General features: G+C 37.0%; 1 protein-coding gene across 1 annotated transcript in view; it reads left to right on the forward strand.

Annotated features, from left to right (window-relative positions):
- Nup54 (nuclear pore complex protein Nup54) overlaps positions 1–21777 on the forward strand; it is a 180668-nt gene that overhangs the window by 70236 nt on the left and 88655 nt on the right. Inside the window, exons 4-5 of the mRNA XM_090390364.1 lie at positions 1564–1665; positions 19202–19404. Coding sequence (XP_090246490.1) covers positions 1564–1665; positions 19202–19404 — 305 coding nt within the window. The remainder of the gene's footprint in view (positions 1–1563; positions 1666–19201; positions 19405–21777) is intronic.

Genomic DNA, 21777 nt, shown 5'->3' on the forward strand with positions numbered 1-21777 from the left:
TTTCTTAGTTGGTATGTAAAGCCTAGTAGCTTCCAAGATAAGTTCTTTGAATGCTTCCTATTTTGAATTTGCTGTTGGCAATATCATCAGTTGATCCACTGTATAGAATTTAAATACTGTCTCAGTCCATTGTAGTCGCCTTTACGAAAGCAATACCCCTTCCCTTTACCCCTAATGGTAGTTACCTCTTTGAGTAACTCCCACTTCAGAACACTGTGATCACTGCCACCTAGTGGTTCATTTATCTGCAGATTCTTAATGCATGAAGAATCACTACTGATAATCAAATCAAGAGTATTACTCCCTCTAGTTGCCTCCCGAACATGCTGATGTAGAAAACAATCATCCAGTAAATCCACAAAAGCCTTGCTACTGTGTGAGTGACCAGCCCCCAAATTCCAGTCAATATGTGGGAAATTAAAATCTCCCATTATAAGACTCTCTGATTTACTGGCCCACTCTATTTCTCCGAACAGTTTCTTATTATACTCGTCAGTCATTAGGCCTATAGCACACTCCTACTCTCAATTTTGATCTCCCAATGCTTATGTCACACCAAACTGACTCGACACTGCACTGTCCAGCGATGTCGACTGGCTACACTTCCTTGGATTTTGTGTTTTTTAACTAATAGCATAATCCCTCCTCCCTTCCTATCCTGTCTATCCTTTCTGTAGACATTGTACTCCCCAAATTCCAGTTCTGCATTCCTTATATCTGTGTGACACCACGTCTCTGAAATCCCCACAATATCTGTCTTTGATGTTTTGAGCAATACCTCAAATTCATCAAATTTATTTACTAAACTCCTAGCATTGGTGTACATGCAAGTATACATGCACCTGTTCTTTTTCTTAGCTACCCTAACACAACCCATGTGTTTACTTGTACCCCAATGATTCCCAGCAGTCTCTGAAATATCCTGCATCTTATTTTCCAGGCTGCGGCTCATTCCAATAGAAGCAGTGCAAGAATCACTTTCACCTCTGCCAGTGGCTACTGTTAATCTATTAGTCCTTGTATCCCCCAATCTAGCAGTTTTCCGACCCACCTAACACTGCCTCGATAGCATCAGCAAACATTCTTGCACTCTTTCTATTTAAGTGTATCCCATCCCTGTAGAAGCAGTCTCTCCTGTTAACAAGTACAGACCAGGCTGAAAAAAATTCTACCCCTTGAGCCCTGCACAATCTTTCCAGGGCCGAATTGATTGACAGGGCTCTCATCATATACTCCCTCCTATCGTGTCTGGGCAGAATTGCAGACACTTTCAATTTCAACCCTAATTCACGGCTTTTTTTCATCAAAGTGAGTGAGTTTAGCCAGTGAGTGGTTGATTGCTGGAACAAACTTCCATCTGTTGTGGAAGTTGATAGCTTAAATAGTTTGAAGGAAGAACTGGACAAGATTTTGGAGTGAATGGGTAAATGAAATGGGAAGGGGTGTTTTTTTCTTTTTTTTTTTTTTGCTGATTCTGTATAAGTTTGCTTTGTTGCATCATATGCCATTACTGATGCTAAATAAATTAGCCTTTTAATTTGTAATTTAATGAAAAATTTGCAGGTCAGAATGTTGGCTTAGGAAGTGGTTTGGGTTTTGCTACTCCAGCTGGAAGTGGATTAGGAACTCTTGGAACAGGGAGTGCTATTGGTGGCCTTAATCCAGGTAAGTATTTGGTTACATTTTATATATATATTATTTCTTATAAATTTTTTCACAAGTGCAGTGAAAGCCTAATATGATGTTGACCCTCACCCTGCAGGATATCTTAGTGTGATCGGTTATCTTGGCTTCCAGGGTTTTTCGTGGTGTCAAATCAAGATGCATAAATGTCTGTTTTCTGAAAGTTTGAACATAATGGCTTATCCGGTAGTTTTTTCAAAGATAGTTTTGTGCAAAGTCATTTCTAGTTCGACATTATGAAGTTGCATTTCTAGTGCTCGAAAAATTACTTTTGTGATCAAGTCACCAAGAGTTGATTCTAATAAATTAAGGATGACTACTAGGCATACACTTCTCTTCCTTTTTGCAGAATTTGAGTGTACCCACTGGTCTGTCTTGCATATCATCCTTGTGGCTGAAAGTTAAAATTTTCAGGAGAAAATTTTTAACTTTTAAATATTTTCACACAGGAGAAAATATTTCTAGTTTTAATTTGGAACTAAAATTTTAGTTTTACAACCTCTACTACACTGGACAATATCCATTGAATTAGCTCAAGGACACAATGTAATCTTCATCAGTAGTTTGAATTTGTAATTTTGAGTATTTTATTCTTTAGAAGTTGTATTATAAAATATGTTATTAACACCTTCAAAACCTTCTGGGTAAATTTTACACGTGATTGATCAAATTTAAATTTCTTGAAGTAGTTGAAGTCAGTTTTACTTACAGAAAAAAAAAAGCCACTGAAATTTATTGCAATATATTTTGAGTTAAATGAAACCTACTTCCCCGTTACACAAAGCAAACTTGATCAATCAATAAGCAAATATTGAAAATTGAATATTCCAAAAATTTCATAATAGAAGTCATGAGTTAGGCACACCAGATGATTGAAATATGAAAATTATGCATTGAATTAAAATTGGTTCCTTTTAAGTACTTGCAAAATTTAACCACTCACAGTATTCAAGATTAAAAAAATGAAATTATTTAAGAATGAAATATGTCTTGTAAATACCTACAAATTGGGCTGAATTTCAATAAATTGAAATTTATGGAATTGATGCTACTAAAAAATACTCCAGCTTGAGAGGAAATATGTCTAAAAACATTACTGATATGGAATTTCAGGTTGATAATAGAACTTTAGTCAGTTTTCTTTTCTTAAAAATTTCGTTTTAAAAGAGCTTCATGTTATCCATGCACCTCATTTGAAATTAAATAAATCTCACAAATGAGTTTAATTTGTGGCTTTCATCTTGATCAACACAATACTTTCTTTAAGATTGAGGCTCTACAGTACAGTTAAAATTAAAGATGTGAGCAGATTTTACATATATGCATTGTGTAATCAGTTTTTGTACATTAAAGTCAAACATATTTAAACTATTTATGTATTTATTTCTCTACATTCAGATGATATAATTTTTAGGATAAAGTTGTTTAGAACTGCTGGTTAGTGTAAGGGTTGTTACAGAGTTAAATGTGCAGTGCACATTTTGCTAGCAGTACTGCAAAATGTATTAATATGCAGCTGCTGAAAAATTTTTAGAATGGGCCTCTCTGTTTAGGAATCAAACTTGAAATGGTTCCAACTGAAATAATTTCTATTTACATGGAGCTTTTTAAAATTATGCTTTCCCTTCATCTGCACATATGCATACATGAAAGAAAACTGCCTAGTCCCCCCCCCCTTTTTTTATAAGAGGGAGAAATATCTTAATTCTTATAGTACATTGAAGAAATAACTATTGCATTTCAATATTTCTCTACATTCAGATGATATCATTTTTAGGATGAAGTTATTTATAACAGCCGGTTATAACTAAACAAAATATAATAGTGTGACCTCCAACTTGTATTGAAACACTAAATGAAAAATAGAAAAACAGCTGGTTAGGAAAAAGAAGTTTTTAATTTTGAGTATGTCACTATGGAATTTAATAACACTAGGAACCTTCTAGGTGGGGGGGGGGTTTGGATCTGTCAGTTTCTGCATAACAAAAATTGCTAACGTTTTTATGTGAAACTGAAATACCCAAAATGTTCATTTAGATTCAGATATGAGCTCTGATCTTGAAAGGAGAGATTCACAATTCTCATCAAACCTATCTATTGTACTGACTGATTTGTCATATGGAGCATTTTCATACATACAAATGTAACCTCTCTCCAAAATATTGGCACAATGCGGGTAAGGAGCAGTTATTCAGAATTTCACAATAAATAGCTACATTTATGGTTTCACTGATAAAGACCACATTAAGCGGCCTCATATTATCATACTGCTACAGCCAAATGTCATTCTTGATGTAGTACAGTGAGAAACAAGTTGAACAATCTGGAATAAAAAGATTGGGCTGTGTGCAGTGATTGCTCCACATCACATCCTGGCTGTGTAGTGGCAGGATGTGATGTGCATCTGTTTCTATTCTCTATTCTATATAGCAGAAAATAGAATAGTTTCTATTCTCTGCTATAGGTGATATGCATTTCTGGGAAAGAGTTTTGGTTTAATCAGCTGTGTGTCACCATAATAACCCATGCCTGAAGTTTTGTTTTGCATTATTTTATTAATTATAGTTTAGCTGGTTTGGGATGAATGGTTGCATTACATTCTGTCTTCCATTGGACATCTTCTTTATGTGATATTCTATGATCATATCTCTTATGAAGTGATACAAGTCCTTTTGCTTTGATTTGATTCCTTCACTGTTGTAATATAGTTGGTGACAGTTTTTTTTTTTTTTTTTTGCAAAAACTTTGTTTTCTCCATCTTTTTTCATTTTGCAAAAAAAAATATAATAATAAACTGCATTAAAATTGGAATTTTTTTTTTTAAATTTGCAAATTTCTGCTTATTTTGGTTAAAAATTGCCGTAGATGTGTTAACCATATTGCAAAGTAGAAATATTGTTTTCTATAAAGACTGTTTTTAGTAAGTAGTACTAGTATTGGAAAATAATGCAAGGAAGGAAGCTTACAAAGCTTAAAAAGGAAGTTTGGTATCAATAAAGGTATCCAATCCACGTGTTTTACAAATTTTTGTAGCTCCAGCGAACGCTACGTTTTTATTTATATTTAGCTGTTTTACCTGGTCAAGCTCCTTGGTTTATTTTGAATTTAGATAGCGCAAATTTTTAAAGTTAATTAATACTTAGTGTCCGTAGATTTGCAGTTTGTAATTTTCCGCCATTGTTATATGATACAACTCGTATCCCAAACTAGATAGCGTAAGGTTTAAAGTAAAACTAGATAGCGAAACATGTAGCATGGTATTAGATCTGTTAGCTTAGTATAGTATAGTATTGTCAATTAATCAATAAAATTTATTAATCTTGTTAAACTTCATTGTCAATTAAATTGTACTTTTTTTAACTAAATACATATGGTGACTTAGATTTTACAAACGTAACATTATTAATTAATACATCTAACTTGATAGGAGATACGGAAGTTATATAACGAAACTCAGAGATTATACTCAATACTGAAAAAAATATATATTTATAATTTTGTATTGAAATTTTATTTGAAATTGAATCGAAATCATGACTCAGACCAGAGCAACAAAGCAAAAGGCTCAAGCTAATGGGAGTGCTCTGGCTCAGGGGGAGAACTGAGGGGGGCAGTTGTCCTCTGAATCACAGCCTTTTAAAATGTGCTGCTTGTTTGATGATTGTGGAGCGATCAGGGATGGGACATGATATTGCCAAGGGGAATGTCTGTGTGTGCACAATGTAAGGAGCATGAGGAAATCAGGCGACAACCCAGGGTTGTTATGGGCCTATATGAGAGCTTGAGGGACAGGGTGGATGCCCTCTAAATTGAGGGGGCCTATCAAGCTCTCAGCTGCCCACATCAACACCAGAGCTTGCACTTGAACATCACGCAACACAGCGGCAACTCCCAAGTCAGAATATGCTGGTCTCACAGGAACTAGTAGTTGTCGGTGACTATTGTCAGGGAAACAGGGAACATTGTGCAAAAAGATAGGTGGAACAGGACCAGGGTATGTCTGCCAGGAGCAAAGGTTGATGACGTTGTAGAGCAGTTAAGGGCACAAAAGGTGATATTGTTGTACATGTTGGCACTAATGATATTAAGAGTAGGAGACCGACGGAATTACTTAACAAGTACAGGTCAGTGTTGAAAAAAAGCCGCGACTTAGGGTTGAATTTGAAAGTGTCTGCAATTCTTTCCATACACAATGGGAGAGCGTATATGATGTGAGGACCTTGTCGATCAATTCGACCCTGGATTGATTGAGCAAGGCTCAAGGGGTAGAATTTTTCTCAGCCTGGTCTCTGCTTGTTAACAGCAGAGACTGCTTCTACAGGGATGGGATGCACTTAAATTGAAAGGGTGCGGGAATATTTGCTGATGCTATTGAGGCAGTGTTAGTTGGATCGGAAAACTGCTAGCTTGGGGGGGGGGGGATCATCATCATTGTTATCAGCCATTTTCAATCCACTGCACCGTATGCATGCCGCACTATGGCCATAGATGCTGATGCACCAAATAAATCCCCAAACAACCAACCAATCAATCCACTGCAGGATGAAGGCCTCTCCAGAAAATTTCCCAATTCCTTCTGTTTTGGCGATCCATTTACTACCCATAAACTCGTGAATTTCATCTGTCCATCTGCAATGGCCATCCATTTACTACCCACAAACTCATGAATTTCATCTGTCCATCTCCGTTGTTGTCTTCCAGGTTTTCTTCTAGCTCTTCTTGGGTACCATTCTATTATTTTCTTAGTCCATCTCTTATGTCTTCGATCTCTGTGTCCTGCCCAAGACCATTTTAGTTCTTTAGTTTTGATAAGAATGTCCTTTATTTGAGTTTGCTGCCTAATCCATGTGTTTCTCTTCTTATCTAACAGTCTGATTCCCAATATAATTTGTTCCAATCTTCGCTGTGTAGTTCTCAGCTTCTCTTCCATTCTTTTGGTGAGTGCCCAAGTTTCACTATAAGTCATGGTAGGTAGTATACATTGGTCCATTATTTTATGTTTCAGACAAATTGGGATATTGCTCCTCAGTTTATGACTATTTCCTGAGTGCTATCCATCCGAAATTTATTCTTCTCTTGACTTCCAGCCATTTATCATTATTACAGCTGACTTATGCCATCAAGGGGTAGAATTTTTTCAATTTTTTCTCAGCCTGGTTGTGCTTGTCAATAGGAAAGACTGCTTCTACAGGGATGGGATACACTTAAATAGAAAGAGTGCAAGAAAATTTGCTGAAGCTATCAAGTTTTAGGTGGGTCGGAAAACTGCTAGCTTGGGGAGATACACGGGCTAATAGATTAAGAGTAGACGCTGGCAGAGGTGAAAGTGATTCTTGCACTGCTTCTATTGGAATGAGCAGCAGCCTGGAAAACAAGATGCAATTTCAGAGACTGCTGGGAGTCATTACAGTACAAGTAAATGCCTGGTTTGTGTTAGGGTAGCTAAGAATAAGAACAGGAGCATATATACTTGCATCTACACCAGTGCTAGGAGTTTGAATTAATTTGATGTTGAAGTGTTAGTCAAAACATCAAAGGCAGATATTGTTGGGATATCAGAGACGTGGTGTCACACAGATATAAGGAATGCAGAAATGGAATTTGGTGAGTACAATGTGTACAGGAAGGATAGACAGGATATAAGGGGAGGAGGAGTTAAATCCAAGAAAGTACAACCAGTCAACATGGCTGGACAGTGCAGTCTTCAGTCAGTTTGGTGTGACATAAGCACTGGGAAATCAAAATTGAGAGTAGGAGTGTGTTATATGCCTAATGACTCTGATGAGTATAACAAACAACTGTACAGGGAAATAGAGTGGGCCAGTAAATCATATTGTGTTATAATTGGATTTTAATTTCCCAGATATTGACTGGAATTTGTGGGTTGGTTACTTGCACACTAGCAAGGCTTTTGTGAATTTATTGGATGATTGTTTCCTACATCAGCATGTTCGGGAGGCAACTAGAGGAAGTAGTACTCTTGATCTAATTATCAGTAGTGGTTCTTCATACTTTAAGAATCTGCAGATAAAGGAACCACTAGGTGGCAGTGATCACAGTGTGCTGAAGTGGGATTTGCTCAAAGAGGTAACTACCATCAGGGGTAAAGGGAAAGGGTATTGCTTTCGTAAAGACGACTACAATGGACTGAGACAGTATTTAAATTCTATACGGTGGGACCAACTGATGATGTTACCAACAGCAAATTCAAAATGGGAAGCTTCAAAGAATTAATCTTGGAAGCTACTAGGCTTTACATACCAACTAAGAAATATTGTTCAAGGTTTAAGCCTAAATGGATGTCAGATGAGCTAATGAGACATATGGCAGAAAAGAAAAATGCATGAGATACATATAAATTAATGGGTCACATGGAAGCTTATTATTATTAGCCATATGGTGCAAGGAAGCCTGAGGCTTATGCTGCTCCAGCCAAAAAAAATTCTGAATTACTCTGTGTGAGAGAGAGAGAGAGAGAGAGAGAGAGAGAGAGAGAGAGAGAGAGAAAGAGAGAGAGAGAGAGAGAAGTAGAAGGGAATCACAAAGAGAGAAAGAAGAATGATGATATCCAGCTCAGGACCCTTGGTGTGGCAAGCCCATACTCACCAGATGTTAGCTCGTGGGGTCTTTGTGACTTGATTACAGGCTATTTTATACATATACCATAAACTTCTGTGTCGCCTGATAATTTATATGCATCCCATGTATTTTTCTTCTATGCTTCGAGTCTCATTAGTTCATCTGACATTTGGACCTAAACCTTGAACAGTATTTCTTAGTTGGTATGAAAAGCCTGGTAGCTTCCAAGATTCCAATTCCTTGGATGCGTCCCATTTAGAATTTGTTGTTGGTCAACACCAGTGGGATCATCATCAATTGATCCCACTGTATAGAATTTAAAAACTGCCTGAGACCATTGTAGTCTCCTTTAGAAAAGCAAAAACCCTTCCCATTATCCCTGATAGTAGTTAAACACTTAAGTAAATCATACATCAGTACGCTGTGATCACTGCCACCTAGTGGTTTCTTTATCTGTAAATTCTTAATGAATAAATAATTACTCTCGAACATGCTGCTGTAGAAAACAACCATCCAATAAATCAACAAAAATCTTGCTAGTGTGTGATTGACCAACCCACAAGTTCCTGTCAATATCTGGAAGGTGAAAATACCCCGTTAGAAGGCATTCTGATTTACTGGCCCACTCTATTCCTCTATATAGTTGTTCATTGTACTCATCAGTGTCATTAGGCTTATAACAAACTCCTACCCTCATTTTTGCTTTCCCACTACTTATGTCACACCAAACTGACTTAACATTACACTGTCCATCTATGTCAACTGGATGCACTTCCTTAGATTTTATTTGTTTCTTAACTAACAGTTATGAATCAACAGGGCTTACCTTTATTTTTGATATAGGAAGCTTCTTTTCCAACTCTCCTTTACCAACTCGCTAATTATTAGCGAGTTGGACAAGGAGAGTTGGAAAAGAAGCTTCCTATATCAAAAATAAAGGTAAGCCCTGTTGATTCATAATATAATAGAATATAGGAAATATCGAGCACTTAATAGCTCTCTAGTATCAAATCTATTAACTAACAGTATAAACCCTCCTCCCTTCCTATCCTGTTGATCCTTTCTGTACATATTGTACTCACCAAATTCCAATTCTGCATTCCTTATATCTGTGTGAAACCATGTCTCTGATATCCCAAAAACATCAGTCTGATGTCTTGACTAGCACTTCAAGTTCATTGAATTTATTAACTATATTCCTAGCATTGGTGTAAGTGCAAGTATACATGCACGTGTTCTTACTCTTAGTTACCCTAACATATCTCATGTATTTACATTTGAAGCAACTTGCTTTCAAGGCTGCTGCTCGTTCCAATAGAAGCAGTGCAAGAATCATTTGCACTGCTTCTATAGCTTATATAGCATCAGCCAAAAAAAAAAAAAAAACCAACCTTATTTCACCCATCCACTTGCTCCAAATGTTTGTCAAGTTCTGCCTTGAATCTGTTCAAGCTATCAACTTCTACAACTACAGACGGAAGTTTGTTCTAGCAATCAACCACACACTGACTAAAGGCAAACTTCCGCACATCTATCCTACAACCGTCTTTCCTCAATTTGAATTTATGCCCTCTCAGGCAATTATTCTGAGCAAGAGGAAGAATCCCATCAGCATTGAGCATGCTCAAACCATTCAAGGCTTTATACACCTCTGGAGACTAGGCACTGCAGGTGCCTAGTCTCCAGACTGTAATTTGCAAAAGTTAAGCTTTTCTTTATAAGCGCAACCCTTTGTTCCATTCACTAATCTTGTTGCCCTTCTCTGTACTCATTCCAACAGCTCTACTTCCTTCTTAAAATGAGGCCTCCAGACATGTATACAGTACTCAAGATGTGGTTTGACCACTGCCTTATACAAGGTGATAATCACCTCCTTATCCCTGCCAGAAAAATTCCTGTATATCATTGACAAGACACCATGAGCTACTCTTGCAGACCATCTGCACTGCTCAGAAAACTTCATACCTGCCTGCACAATTACCTCCAGGTCCTTTTCATTCTCTACCACAGAGTTGATACGTTACTCTGGGATTACTGCTTCCCATACGTAGTACTTTACATTTGTCAATGTTAAACTTTATTTGCCACCTCTCAGCCCATCTGCTCAACTTTTCTAGATCCTGTTGTAGCAGTGTACTGTCATTAACAACCCTGCTAACCTTCGTATCGTCTGCAAACTTGGACATTAACCTGATATACCGTCATCAATATCATTATAAATACAGAAAACAACAATGGACCCAACACTGAACTCTGAGGGACTCCACTAATAACATTAGTCCACGATGAGCAGTGTACATTGATTACCACTCTGTCGGCGCCTCCGTAGCCAGGTGGGAAGGAGCAGCAGCAGTGCTTAGCACACGCTTCTTGATTAGACCGGGGTTCAAGCCCGTCACCACCAAATACGGAGGATGCGGAAAGGTCAGGGAATGACCACCGCATATCCCGGAGCAATATGGCCTTAGTTGCTAATGCTCTTAAAAAAAAAAAAAAAAAAAAAAAACCACTCTGTCTTCTCCCACTCAACCATCCGTGTATCCGTAGCAGCAATTTGCCTCCAGTGCCATGCTGCTCCAATTTGTTCAACAATCTTCCATGTGCAACAGTATCAAAAGCCTTTTTAAGATCCAAATATATGATATCAAAAGTATTCCCTGCATCCATTTCCTTTGTGACCACATCATAGCATCCAATCAAATTGGTCAGGCAACACTTTCCCTTAACAAACCCATTCTGTGTCCGAGCTATAACTGAAGTATTCTCTAGATGATCCTGCAGTGCATATTTTACCAGTGCCTCCATTAATTTTCCTGGAACAGAAGTTAAACTAACAGGTCTATAATTACTTGTGTTGCCATTTGATCCTCCTTTGTGAATTGGGGGGGGTCACATTTGCACATCCCCAGTCCATGGGTACTTCCCCTGAGTCCAAAGAAGCTCTCCTAATTATGGCCAAGGGTTTGCTTACTTCCTTTGCTGCCTCCTTTAATATAACTGGATAGATCCCATCCACCCCAGGTGTCTTTTTTATGTTTATCTTCAACAATTGCTCCTTCACTTTCCTCTCAGTTATTACAAAATCATCTAGCTCACTGCCAGAGTTCAATTCACCTCTGGCATTCCCCTCACTAAATAACTCCTCATGTGTGAATGTAGATGCAACATACTCATTTATTTTGTTAGCCACCTGAGCAGGATCATCAACAGTTGAACCATCGATATCAAGTGGACCAATCTGATTCATCCCCTTCCTTCTAGAGTTTACATAAGTAAAGAACTCTTTGCTGTTTTTCTTTGCATCCTTTGCCAAAGATTTCTCGTAATCTGCCTTCGCCTGTCTAACCTCCTTTGTAACTTGGTTACAGACCAGCTTATATCTATCATAGGCTTCTGTGTCACATTTTAATCTATATGTATCCCCATGCATTTTTCTTCTCTGTCACACATCTAATTAGTTCATCTGACATCCATTTAGGCCTAAATCTTGAACAATATTTCTTTGTTAGTTTGAAAAGCCTAGTAGTTTCCAAGATTAATTCTTTGAATGTTTCCCATTTTGAATTTGCCGTTGGTAACATCATCAGTTGGTTCCAACATATAGAATTTAAATACTGTCTCAGACCACCGTAGTCACCTTTACGAAAGCAAAAACCCTTCCCTTTACCCTTGATGGTAGTTACCTCTTTGAGTAAATCCCACTTCAGCACACTGTGATCACAGCCACATAGTGGTTCCTTTATCTGCCGATTCTTGATGCATGAAAAATCATTACTGATAATCAGATCAAGAGTATTACTCCCTCCTGACCATTCTGCTGTAGAAAACAATCATCCAATAAATCCACAAAAAATCCTTGCTAGTGTGTGAGTGACCAACCCACAAATTCCAGTCAATATCCGGGAAATTAAAATTCCCCATTATAAGACACTCTAATTTACTGGTCCACTCTATTTCTCTACACAGTTGCTCATTATACTCATCAGATTCATTAGGCCATACCATATAACATACACGTCTCATTTTTCCTTTCCCAGTGATTTTGTCACAGCAAACAGACTCAACATTGCATTGTCCACCAACATCAATTGGATGCACTTCCTTAGATTTTGTGTTTCTTAACTAACAGCATAACTGCTCCTCCCTTCCTGTCTTGTCTATCCTTTCTGTACACATTGTACTCCCCAAATTCCAGTTCTGCACTGCTTATGTCTGTGTGACACCAGGTTTCTGATATCCCAACAATATCTGCTTTTGATGCCTTGACTAGCACTTCAAGCTCATCGAATTTATTAACTATACTCCTAGCATTGATGTACATGCAAGTATATATGCACCTGTTTCTACTCTTAGTTACCCTAACACAGCCCATGTATTTATTTGTTCCACTATGACTCCCAGCAGTCCTGGAAATTCCCATTGCCTTGCTTTCCAGGCTGCTGCTCAATTGCATTTCAATAGAAGTAGTGCAAGAATCACTTTTACATCTGCCAGTGGCTGCTGTTAATCTATTAGTCCTTGTATCCCCCCAAGCTAGCAGTTTTCCGACCCACCAAATTCTTGCACTCTTTCTATTTAAGTGTATCCCAACCCTGTAGAAGCAGTCTCTCCTATTAACAAGCACAGACCAGACTGAGAAAACTTTTACCCCTTGAGCCTTGCACAATCTCTCCAGGGCCGAATTGATCGACAATGCTCTCATCATATACTCCCTCCTATCGTGTCTGGGCAGAACTGCAGACACTTCCAAATTCAACCCTAGCTCACAGCTTTTTTTCAGTATTGTCTTGTACTTGTTAAGTAATTCTGCCGGTCTCCTACTCTTAATATCATTAGTGCTAACGTGTACAACAATATCACCCTTTGTGCCCTACAACATCATCAATCTTTGCTCCTGGCAGACACACACACACACACACACACACACACACTGTTCCTGTTCCATCTTTCCTTTTTGCACAATATGTTCCCTGTTTCCCTGACAATAGATTCACCTACAACAACTAGTTCCTTTGTTCCTTTGGGACCAGCACATTCTGCCTTGGGGTTTGCCGCTGTGTTGCTTTGGGCCCTCAATTTAAATCCTTCAAGGGCATCCACCCTGTCCTTCAAGCTCTCATATAAGCCCATAACAATGCCGAGTTGGCGCTTGATTTCCTCGCACTACTTACATTGCGCGCACACACAACGACATTCCCTTGGCAATATCATGTCCTGTTCCTGATTGCTCCACAAACATGAAACAAGCTGTGCATTTCAATAGACTGATTCAGAGGACAACTTGCCCCCCCCCCAGTTCTCCCCTGAGCCACAGCACTTCCACTAGTTTGAGCCTTTTGCTTTGCTGCTGTGGTCTGAGTCATGATTTCTATTGAAGTTCAATAAAATTCCAATACAAAATATAATCCTAAACCTATATCCTAATGCAGTTATAACACTATATATGTGTATTTTGTATCGAATATTATCTCCAAGTTATGTTATATGACTTTCTTATCCCCTGTCAACTTATATATTAATTAATGATGTTACGTTTGTAATGACTAGGTCGCTATATTTATTTAGTTAAAAAAATACAATTCAATTGACAATGAAATTTAATAAGATTAATAAATTTTACTGATTAATTGATACTACTATACTCGCTATCCAGTTTTCCATTAAATCTTACGCTAGCACACGTATCATTTAACAATGGCGGCAAGTTACGAACGGTTAATCTACGGACACAAAGTATTATTTACTTTCCAAATCGCACTATCTAAATTCAAAGTAAACGACGGGGCTTGACTAGGTCTATAAGCTACTGATAGAAAATAATTTAATCTAACAATTAAATCAAAGCGGCTAAGTATAATTAAAAACTTTTCGTTCACCGGAGCTGCAAAACCTGTCCACACGTGGATTTGATACCCTTAACGATACTAAGTAATAACCTACAAAATCTCTATCTAAATTCAATTTAAACTAAATTATTGTTAGTAGGAATATAAAGCAAATCTAAAAACTAAATTAATATGCCAATTTAAGTCAATAAAAAAGCAAAAACTTAGCATTAGTTTTCATGCAAGTATGCATGTGCATGTTCTTAGACAATCCAAAGAAGCTGGACTAGATTAAATGCTGAGAAAATGATTCATGATGCTAGGGACAGAGAAACTTGGCATTTGTTGTCTACTAACCTCCCAGTTTGTGATGACACCTAGAAAAGAAGAGAAAATTCTCCAAGTAACCTTGCATTTTGCTGCATTAAAATGTGGCTGTCACTTTTCTGATCATCCTTGAAACCTGTCCAAGTCATCCTGAAGGAGTGCTGCTTGGTGTTGATCATTAACTACTTGCTTAATAATTGCATCTGTAAAGTTTAGCATCATGTCTTTTATCTCCATCAGTGTCATTCATGAAAATCAAAACCAACAGTGGTCCCAGAGCCCTACTCTTAACATTAGACCAGAGATTTACAAACTGGGAGGTGCGGACTAGTGCAAAAGGAGGCGCAAAAAGTTTAACAGAAATGTAATTTTCATTACATAACATATATAAATAAAAGAATATATACATATAAATAAACTTTCATAACATAACATTAAATTTTATAACCTATTTTTTATAGCATTTACCGCCACCTATCTCACTCTAACTAATTTAGTGCGTACTATGTATGACATATGTAGGTAGATTGCAGAGTATAGCATTAGTTGCATGGTTGAAAATATGGTTTCAGCGGTGTGCGATTGTGTTTTTTATTGTTTTTGGCGTGATTACTTACTAATAATAATGGTTAGTAATTTAGAAGTTGTATTTTTTAAGAATATAAAGTTAATTCTAATATTTTTAGACGAATGGATAAATTTTTGACTGGTTACAAGAGAAAATCCACTAATAATGAAGATCTGATTCTGATACAAGTAAAGGTAGTGGGAATACAAGCAACAGGGAACAAGGAGGTAGAACTCCCAAGACAAGAAAATACAATTCATCCTATTTATCATTAGGATTCACAAGTGTTATTATAGATGGCTTGGAAAAACCAATGTGTTTGTTTTGTACGAAAGTTTTGGCTGCAAATAGTATGAGACCAGGCAAATTAAAACGGCACCTTAAAACTATGTATTCTGAATATGCTGGTAAGCCCATAGAATTTTTTCAAAGAAAAGTAGATGAGTTTAATGAACAAAAGCAAACATTCAAAAAAAATAGTTTCTGTTCCATCAAATGCAATTCTAGCGTCGTACCAAGTTTCTTACAGAATCACGAAATGTAATAAACCACACACAATAGGAGAAACTCTATTTTTGCGAGCCCGCAAAAATGGTTAAAAAAATTTTTGGCGAATCATATGCGAAACGGTTGTGACAAATACCGCTTGCTGATGATACAATTGGCAGAAGAATCGTTGATATGTCTGAAGATCTTTGCGATCAGTTAGTTTCTCAACTGCGTACTTCGAAATTCGCCATGCAAGTAGATGAGGCAACTGATGTAGCTAAAGATGCTCATTTAATTGCATATGTTCGATATGTTGCAGAGACTAATATAATGGAAGATATATTATTTTGCAACCCCATTCCTGGAAAGGCCATATCCAATGAAATTTTTAATATAATTGACACTTTTTGATGAGAACGACATAAAGTGGAATAACTGCATTGGACTCTGTACTGACGGAGCACAGTCAATGTCAGGACACAAGGCAGGTCTTCAAGCATTAGTTAAAAAGAAAGCACCCGAAGTTATCTGGACGCATTGCATGCTTCACAGAGCAGCTCTTGTGTCAGAAAATATGAGCGAGGAACTTAACAACATTTTTACAAAAGTTACGAAAGTTATAAACTACATAAAAAAACAGTCCTTTAAAAATTGTTTGCAAAGCTGTGTGAAGATATGGAAGCTAATTATACCTCACTTCTATACTATTGTGAAGTGCGCTGGCTATCTCGTGCAAAAGTGATTCTAAGGGTGTTTGAACTCAAAGAAGAGATTGCAATTTTTCTTGATGAAAATCATAATGAAGAGGCAAATTTATTTAGGAATGATAACTTTATTGTTAAACTTGCCTATTTGGTTGAAATTTTTGGAAAATTTAGTTTTTCCAAAATAAATCAATGAATCAATGCAAGGACCACAAATGCATTCACTGATTCAAAAAGACAAAGTGAAAGCATTCATAAAAAAATTGGAGCTGTGGAAATCAAATTTACAAAAAATAAGTTCGACATGTTTCCACTTTTAAATGATTTCTGTGCCAGAGTTAATATTGAAGCAAAAAAAATCTATTTACTGAACACTTGGATGGTTTGCTAATGCACTTTTCACATTATTTCGAAGATTTTTATTTTACAAAGTTTGCTTGGATACAGAATCCATTTGTCGATGAACAAGATGATGAATTTGGATTGACAACTATTGAAAAGGAAAAATTGATAGAATTACCATGCGATACTTCATTGAAACAAAAATTTCAGAGTGAAACCCTAGTTCAATTTTGGTTGAATCGAAGTGAAGAATATAATACTTTATCAAGCAAAGCAGTGCAAGTATTGCTGCCCCATTCGTAACATCACATTTATGCGAAATGGGATTTTCTGCATTGGCTGCAATGAAATCCAAATATCGAGCCCGTTTAATAGTAGAAAAAGAGCTACGCTTGGCACTCTCCTCAATGACACCTAGATTTGATAAACTTTGTGCTAATAAACAAGACATCCATCGCATTAAAAACAAAATAATTTAAAAATGAATATATATATATATATAGTAAAACCTTGTTATTATTCTGTCAATTACGTTTTTTTTTTTTTTTTTTTTTCCCCGATTTTTGTATTAATACATTTTTTACCATTTAAAAATGTGTCTATTATTTTATGAAATATAAAGGGGTGGGGGTGCCAAGTTTAGATATTTTTTTAAGGGGGAGCGTAGTAACATAAAGTTTGGAAACCACTGCATTAGACTAACCTGAAGAGTAATTATTAATCACAACAGCCTTCTTCCTGCTCTGCAAACACCCTGCAATATATGTTAGACTCCTGTTCTTGATACCATTGTGTTCCAGCTTATGCAGCTTATTTAGTATGTTTCTAAGTCATTGCTTTGTTAAAATCCAAACAGACAATGTCAGAATCATTTCCTACATCCAGCTCATGAGTAATTGTTAAAATCACTAGCCAGGTTAGTTAAACACATGATTTTCCCTTAATAAAACCATGTATTACCTTCAGAATTCCATTGTCTAAATAGCTAATCAGGTTATTTAAACATGATTTTCCCTTAATAAAACTGTCTGATCTTCAGAATTCCATTGTCTAAATAGAATTATTTTGCACTCTTTAGCATTTCTTCCATGATTTTCCCTTCCACTGAAGTCAGACTCACTGATCTAGAAGTGAAGTAACCCACTCACTTTTAATACAGAGATATCTCTGTGAGTCCAGCGATGCCTTCAAAATTAACCTTAATGGTTCCATGTACTCTCTTGCTGCTTCTCTAAAAATTATGGATATATGCCGTTAACCCCAGGAGCCTTATTTGCCTTTAGACTCTAAAACTTTTCTAATAAACAGTTGGCTGTAATTTCAGTAGCTTATTTCATATCGCTCAGTATCACTTGCACAGCCTCACCTTGCTGTGAATGTCAGCAGTGATGCCAAAATCGCTTCAGAGAGAAAGACATCTTGAAGGGTTCTTGTGCCAATAAACTTTGGACACCATCATCTACTTTGAATAGATGTACCTCATTCACTGTATGATACTCTGAATTGTATCTAGAATACTGTATGTATGGTATTGTAAATATATGGCATAGTTGCCTGAATTTAGCAGGGACTGCCTGGTACAATAAATAAATAAAATGTAGTGTTGTACTCTTATGGGGAACTGAGACTGGCCTCCACACATTGTGTTATCCTTACTGTGAAGACTTGCATGCTTTTCTGGAGCAAGGGGCTTTCATTCTCTCAGAAAAGACCTTGTCAATACCCCTTGATAACCAGGAATATTTCAGAAGATTTCCCAATTATTTTAAACAAGTATTTGTAAGAACAAGATAAATAGTGGACCTACCTCCTCATGGTGGAGTAGATCATTTGTGGTGAGGGTGTAATGCCTGTCCCTAACACGAGGCTAAATGGTCACTCTCCATTTGAAATTACCTACTTTTATTTTGTTTGAATTGACCTGAATGGGATCTCTGTACTTTGTGTATATTAGATGCTTGGGTTTTTGTTGTGAAAGTACAGATGAGAATTAGTCGCATATGGGTGAAAGCCTTGGTGGCAACTAAGATGACAGGCCATTCAAATAAAATGAATGCACATAGAGTAAGTGTAGTGGCATAGCTAGAATTTCTGTGATCCTATGCTAAAGAGTTCCTATCATGTTTTTATTAATATGAAACACTAAAGCCTTACATAAAAATATGGTATTGATAATGTACATTTTTTAATTAATATTCAACAAATCTAAGTTATAAAAAACTGGTAAAAAAAAAAAAAAAAAAAAAAAAAAGCTGCTACTTAAAAATAAGGAATTTGATAATCTTTAACATTATAATTAGGTAAATTTATAAATTTCATTCCTTTCCTATTTAAAAATTCATCATATTTGCTTTTATGTTTTCAAAATCACAATCAGGATTTTTGTGTTTAATAGCTAGTATAGTGAGATCACTTAATCTTGTTTGTCCTATAGAATATTTTTTACCATGCTCATGTTAAAAATTTTTTATTGGGCCCCTGAACCTTAGTGCTTTGCTAATTCTTACACCTTGGTAGCTATGCCTCTAGGTAAGTGCCTTTATTTTCAAATCTAACTAATGTAAAGAGATGAATGGGAGAAGCATAAAAAATAAAACCATTTACTATATGATTAAGTAAGATCTGATCATATTTTTAATTAATGTTCAATTATTTAATTTTTCTTCCATCAATCTTCTTTTAAGGGTTAATAGGTAGTATACCCCAAGTGAATGTAAACAATATTGCTACAGCTATTTCACTTCCTGTTGTATTTGGAGATGAAAGAGATGCTATTCTCGCCAAATGGAATCAGCTACAGGCATTTTGGGGAACTGGAAAGGGTTATTTTGCTCCAAATTGTCCACCAGTGGAATTCACCCCAGAAAATCCTTTTTGTAGATTTAAGGTAATTGAATTTAAAATTATATTATATTTTAAGAATAGGCTGAAAGTTGCTAACATTGTTTCTTACACCATGATTTAAACAAAAAAAAAAAAAAAACTTGATTAAAAAAAACAAAACAGGAGATAAAGCAAAGTTTCTTTTTCATTATTATTTTGTTTTATGACTACATCAAGGGATTGAAATATCAGACTGCATAACCTTACTTTCTTTCAACATGACAAAAATAGCTCTGGTTACATTATAAGAAATAGGGCTTCATGATTACATTTCATATATCATGGAAATGACCTTATATGATTTATGAAAGTTATGACATAGGTATATTGATAAAACTTAATAAAATGAATAGAACTCTAAGTGAAGAAAGAAAGGGATCATAAGAAAGGGAAGAAAGAAAGGGATCATCTGTCTTCTAGAATTGTTTGCTTCTTGTTAGAAGCAAACAATTCTAGAAGATAGTAATGATCCTTGAGGTTGTCACAGATATTCTCTCAGATATGCCAGACAAGCTGTACTTGCTACCTGGGAGTCTAAAACGCTGATGGAACTGATATTTGGGTGACACTCAAGTCAAGTGGACCCAATTTCGGCAAAGTCCGGACAGTCTGTGATAGTCAAATCCTTTGCTTGCACCTTCACGATGGTGGGACTGTTAGTAATCCTGGGTATAACCTCCATGCACATGTACATGGTGGGTGACCACCCAGGTGTGAACCAACATAAGCAGGGGTCGAGGTGTGGCGACCACACCACATGGAGAACGCCGCCCCTCTATGTTAAAAGGCAGTACTAGGTGGTAGATGACTCTCATCAACCAGTGAAAAACTACCACTTTGCTTATTGGAGGCTTGAAGTGGTGGAACCCATGTTCAGTCTCTAGAGCTAAGTTCTGGTCAACCCTTCCCTATCTCTTCCATCTTGCAGTATGATTGACGACTTTTGAGGTTATGATGAACGTTGTGGCGAGATCCAATATTCCTTACATTTCGAGGGTACAGCTCTAAAACGGTGTTCGCAGGCCGGCCGCTAGTTAGTACACCGCACCGAACCTATTCGTAACTCTCTAGGAGGCTTCCAGATCAGCTAGTGTATAATCTTGCTACCTCTACTCTGCCAGATAGTGACTGGAGGGAGTCCGAGTAGTGTGTATGCGGGGAGCATTGTCGAGGCCACGTTATGTCAATGATCTGGGTATATTCTTACCACATGTACGCCATATCCAAAAATTTCATTACTTCATAGAGCATGTCCCACCCACTTTTTCTTACTATTGAATACACCATGAATTGTCAAACTAATAGAGCAAGCTTATCTGCGAAAAGATCTAAACCTCCCAAGCACTTGATAATTCATTTCACAAATATACATGGTCTCAATTCAATGTCCTCAACGATGTCCATTTCCACTTGCAGTCTGCCAAACCCCATGTACTTTTTCTGACAGAATCTGAGTTATCGGTTGATTCAAGTACTGCTCATCTCAGATGCCCAAATTATTCGCTGTATGATTCCTTTCGCCTCAAAGGTGGTACTTGTGCATATGTCTGTTCTGATATTCCCTGTCAGAGACTTGGCAATTTGGAATCTCCTCTTTTTGATCTTCTCTGGCTTAAAATCTCTACCTTATTGTGTCAAATTCATCTGTTGTCTCTACCGTTCTCCCAACTCCACTAATCACTTGGAGCTCTTTGACTTCCTCTCTTTGCAACTTGACTTTCTCCAGTCCAACTTTCCTAACAGTGAGGTAATTTTCCTTGGTGATTTTAATGTTCACAACTCCAGCTTGCTTCCGTTTTCTAGTCACACCGACCCAACTGGTTGAGATGCAACTTGAGACATTGCAAAAGTCTCAACCAGTCCCAACTGGTTGAGACTTTTGCAATGTCTAATGACCTTGCACAGATTGTTCATTTACCTACAAGAATACCAAACAATCCTAACCATACAGCCAATACGCTTGATCTTTTTCTCACAAACAACCCTTCTAAGTACACAGTCAAAGTGAGAGGGCTTTTAGGCACTTCAGACCACAACTTGGTGATTGTCTCTTCTCCAATGGAGCCTTTATCTCATGGCTATTCCCCACCTCGTGTTGTTTGGCATTACAAGAATGCAAAATGGGATGACCTGTGAGTCTTCTTTTCCTTGGTCGAATTACTGTTTCAAAACTTCTGATGTCAACGTTTGCTCAGATCGTGTCAGTGAAATTATTCTTGCAGGAATGGAATCCTTTATCCCACACTCCACTCGCCCTTTATCTAAACCTTGGTTTTCCAATAAATGTGCTAAGACTGTTCAAGAGAAGAATGTTGCATATCGTAATTGGCTTGTTTCTAATTCTTCAGTTTCATTTTCTGCCTACACCAAAGCTCGC

The sequence above is a fragment of the Mastigoproctus giganteus genome, chromosome 2 (assembly GCF_048544385.1).
Source record: "Mastigoproctus giganteus isolate SK-2022 chromosome 2, ASM4854438v1, whole genome shotgun sequence".
Classification (NCBI taxonomy): domain Eukaryota; kingdom Metazoa; phylum Arthropoda; class Arachnida; order Uropygi; family Thelyphonidae; genus Mastigoproctus; species Mastigoproctus giganteus.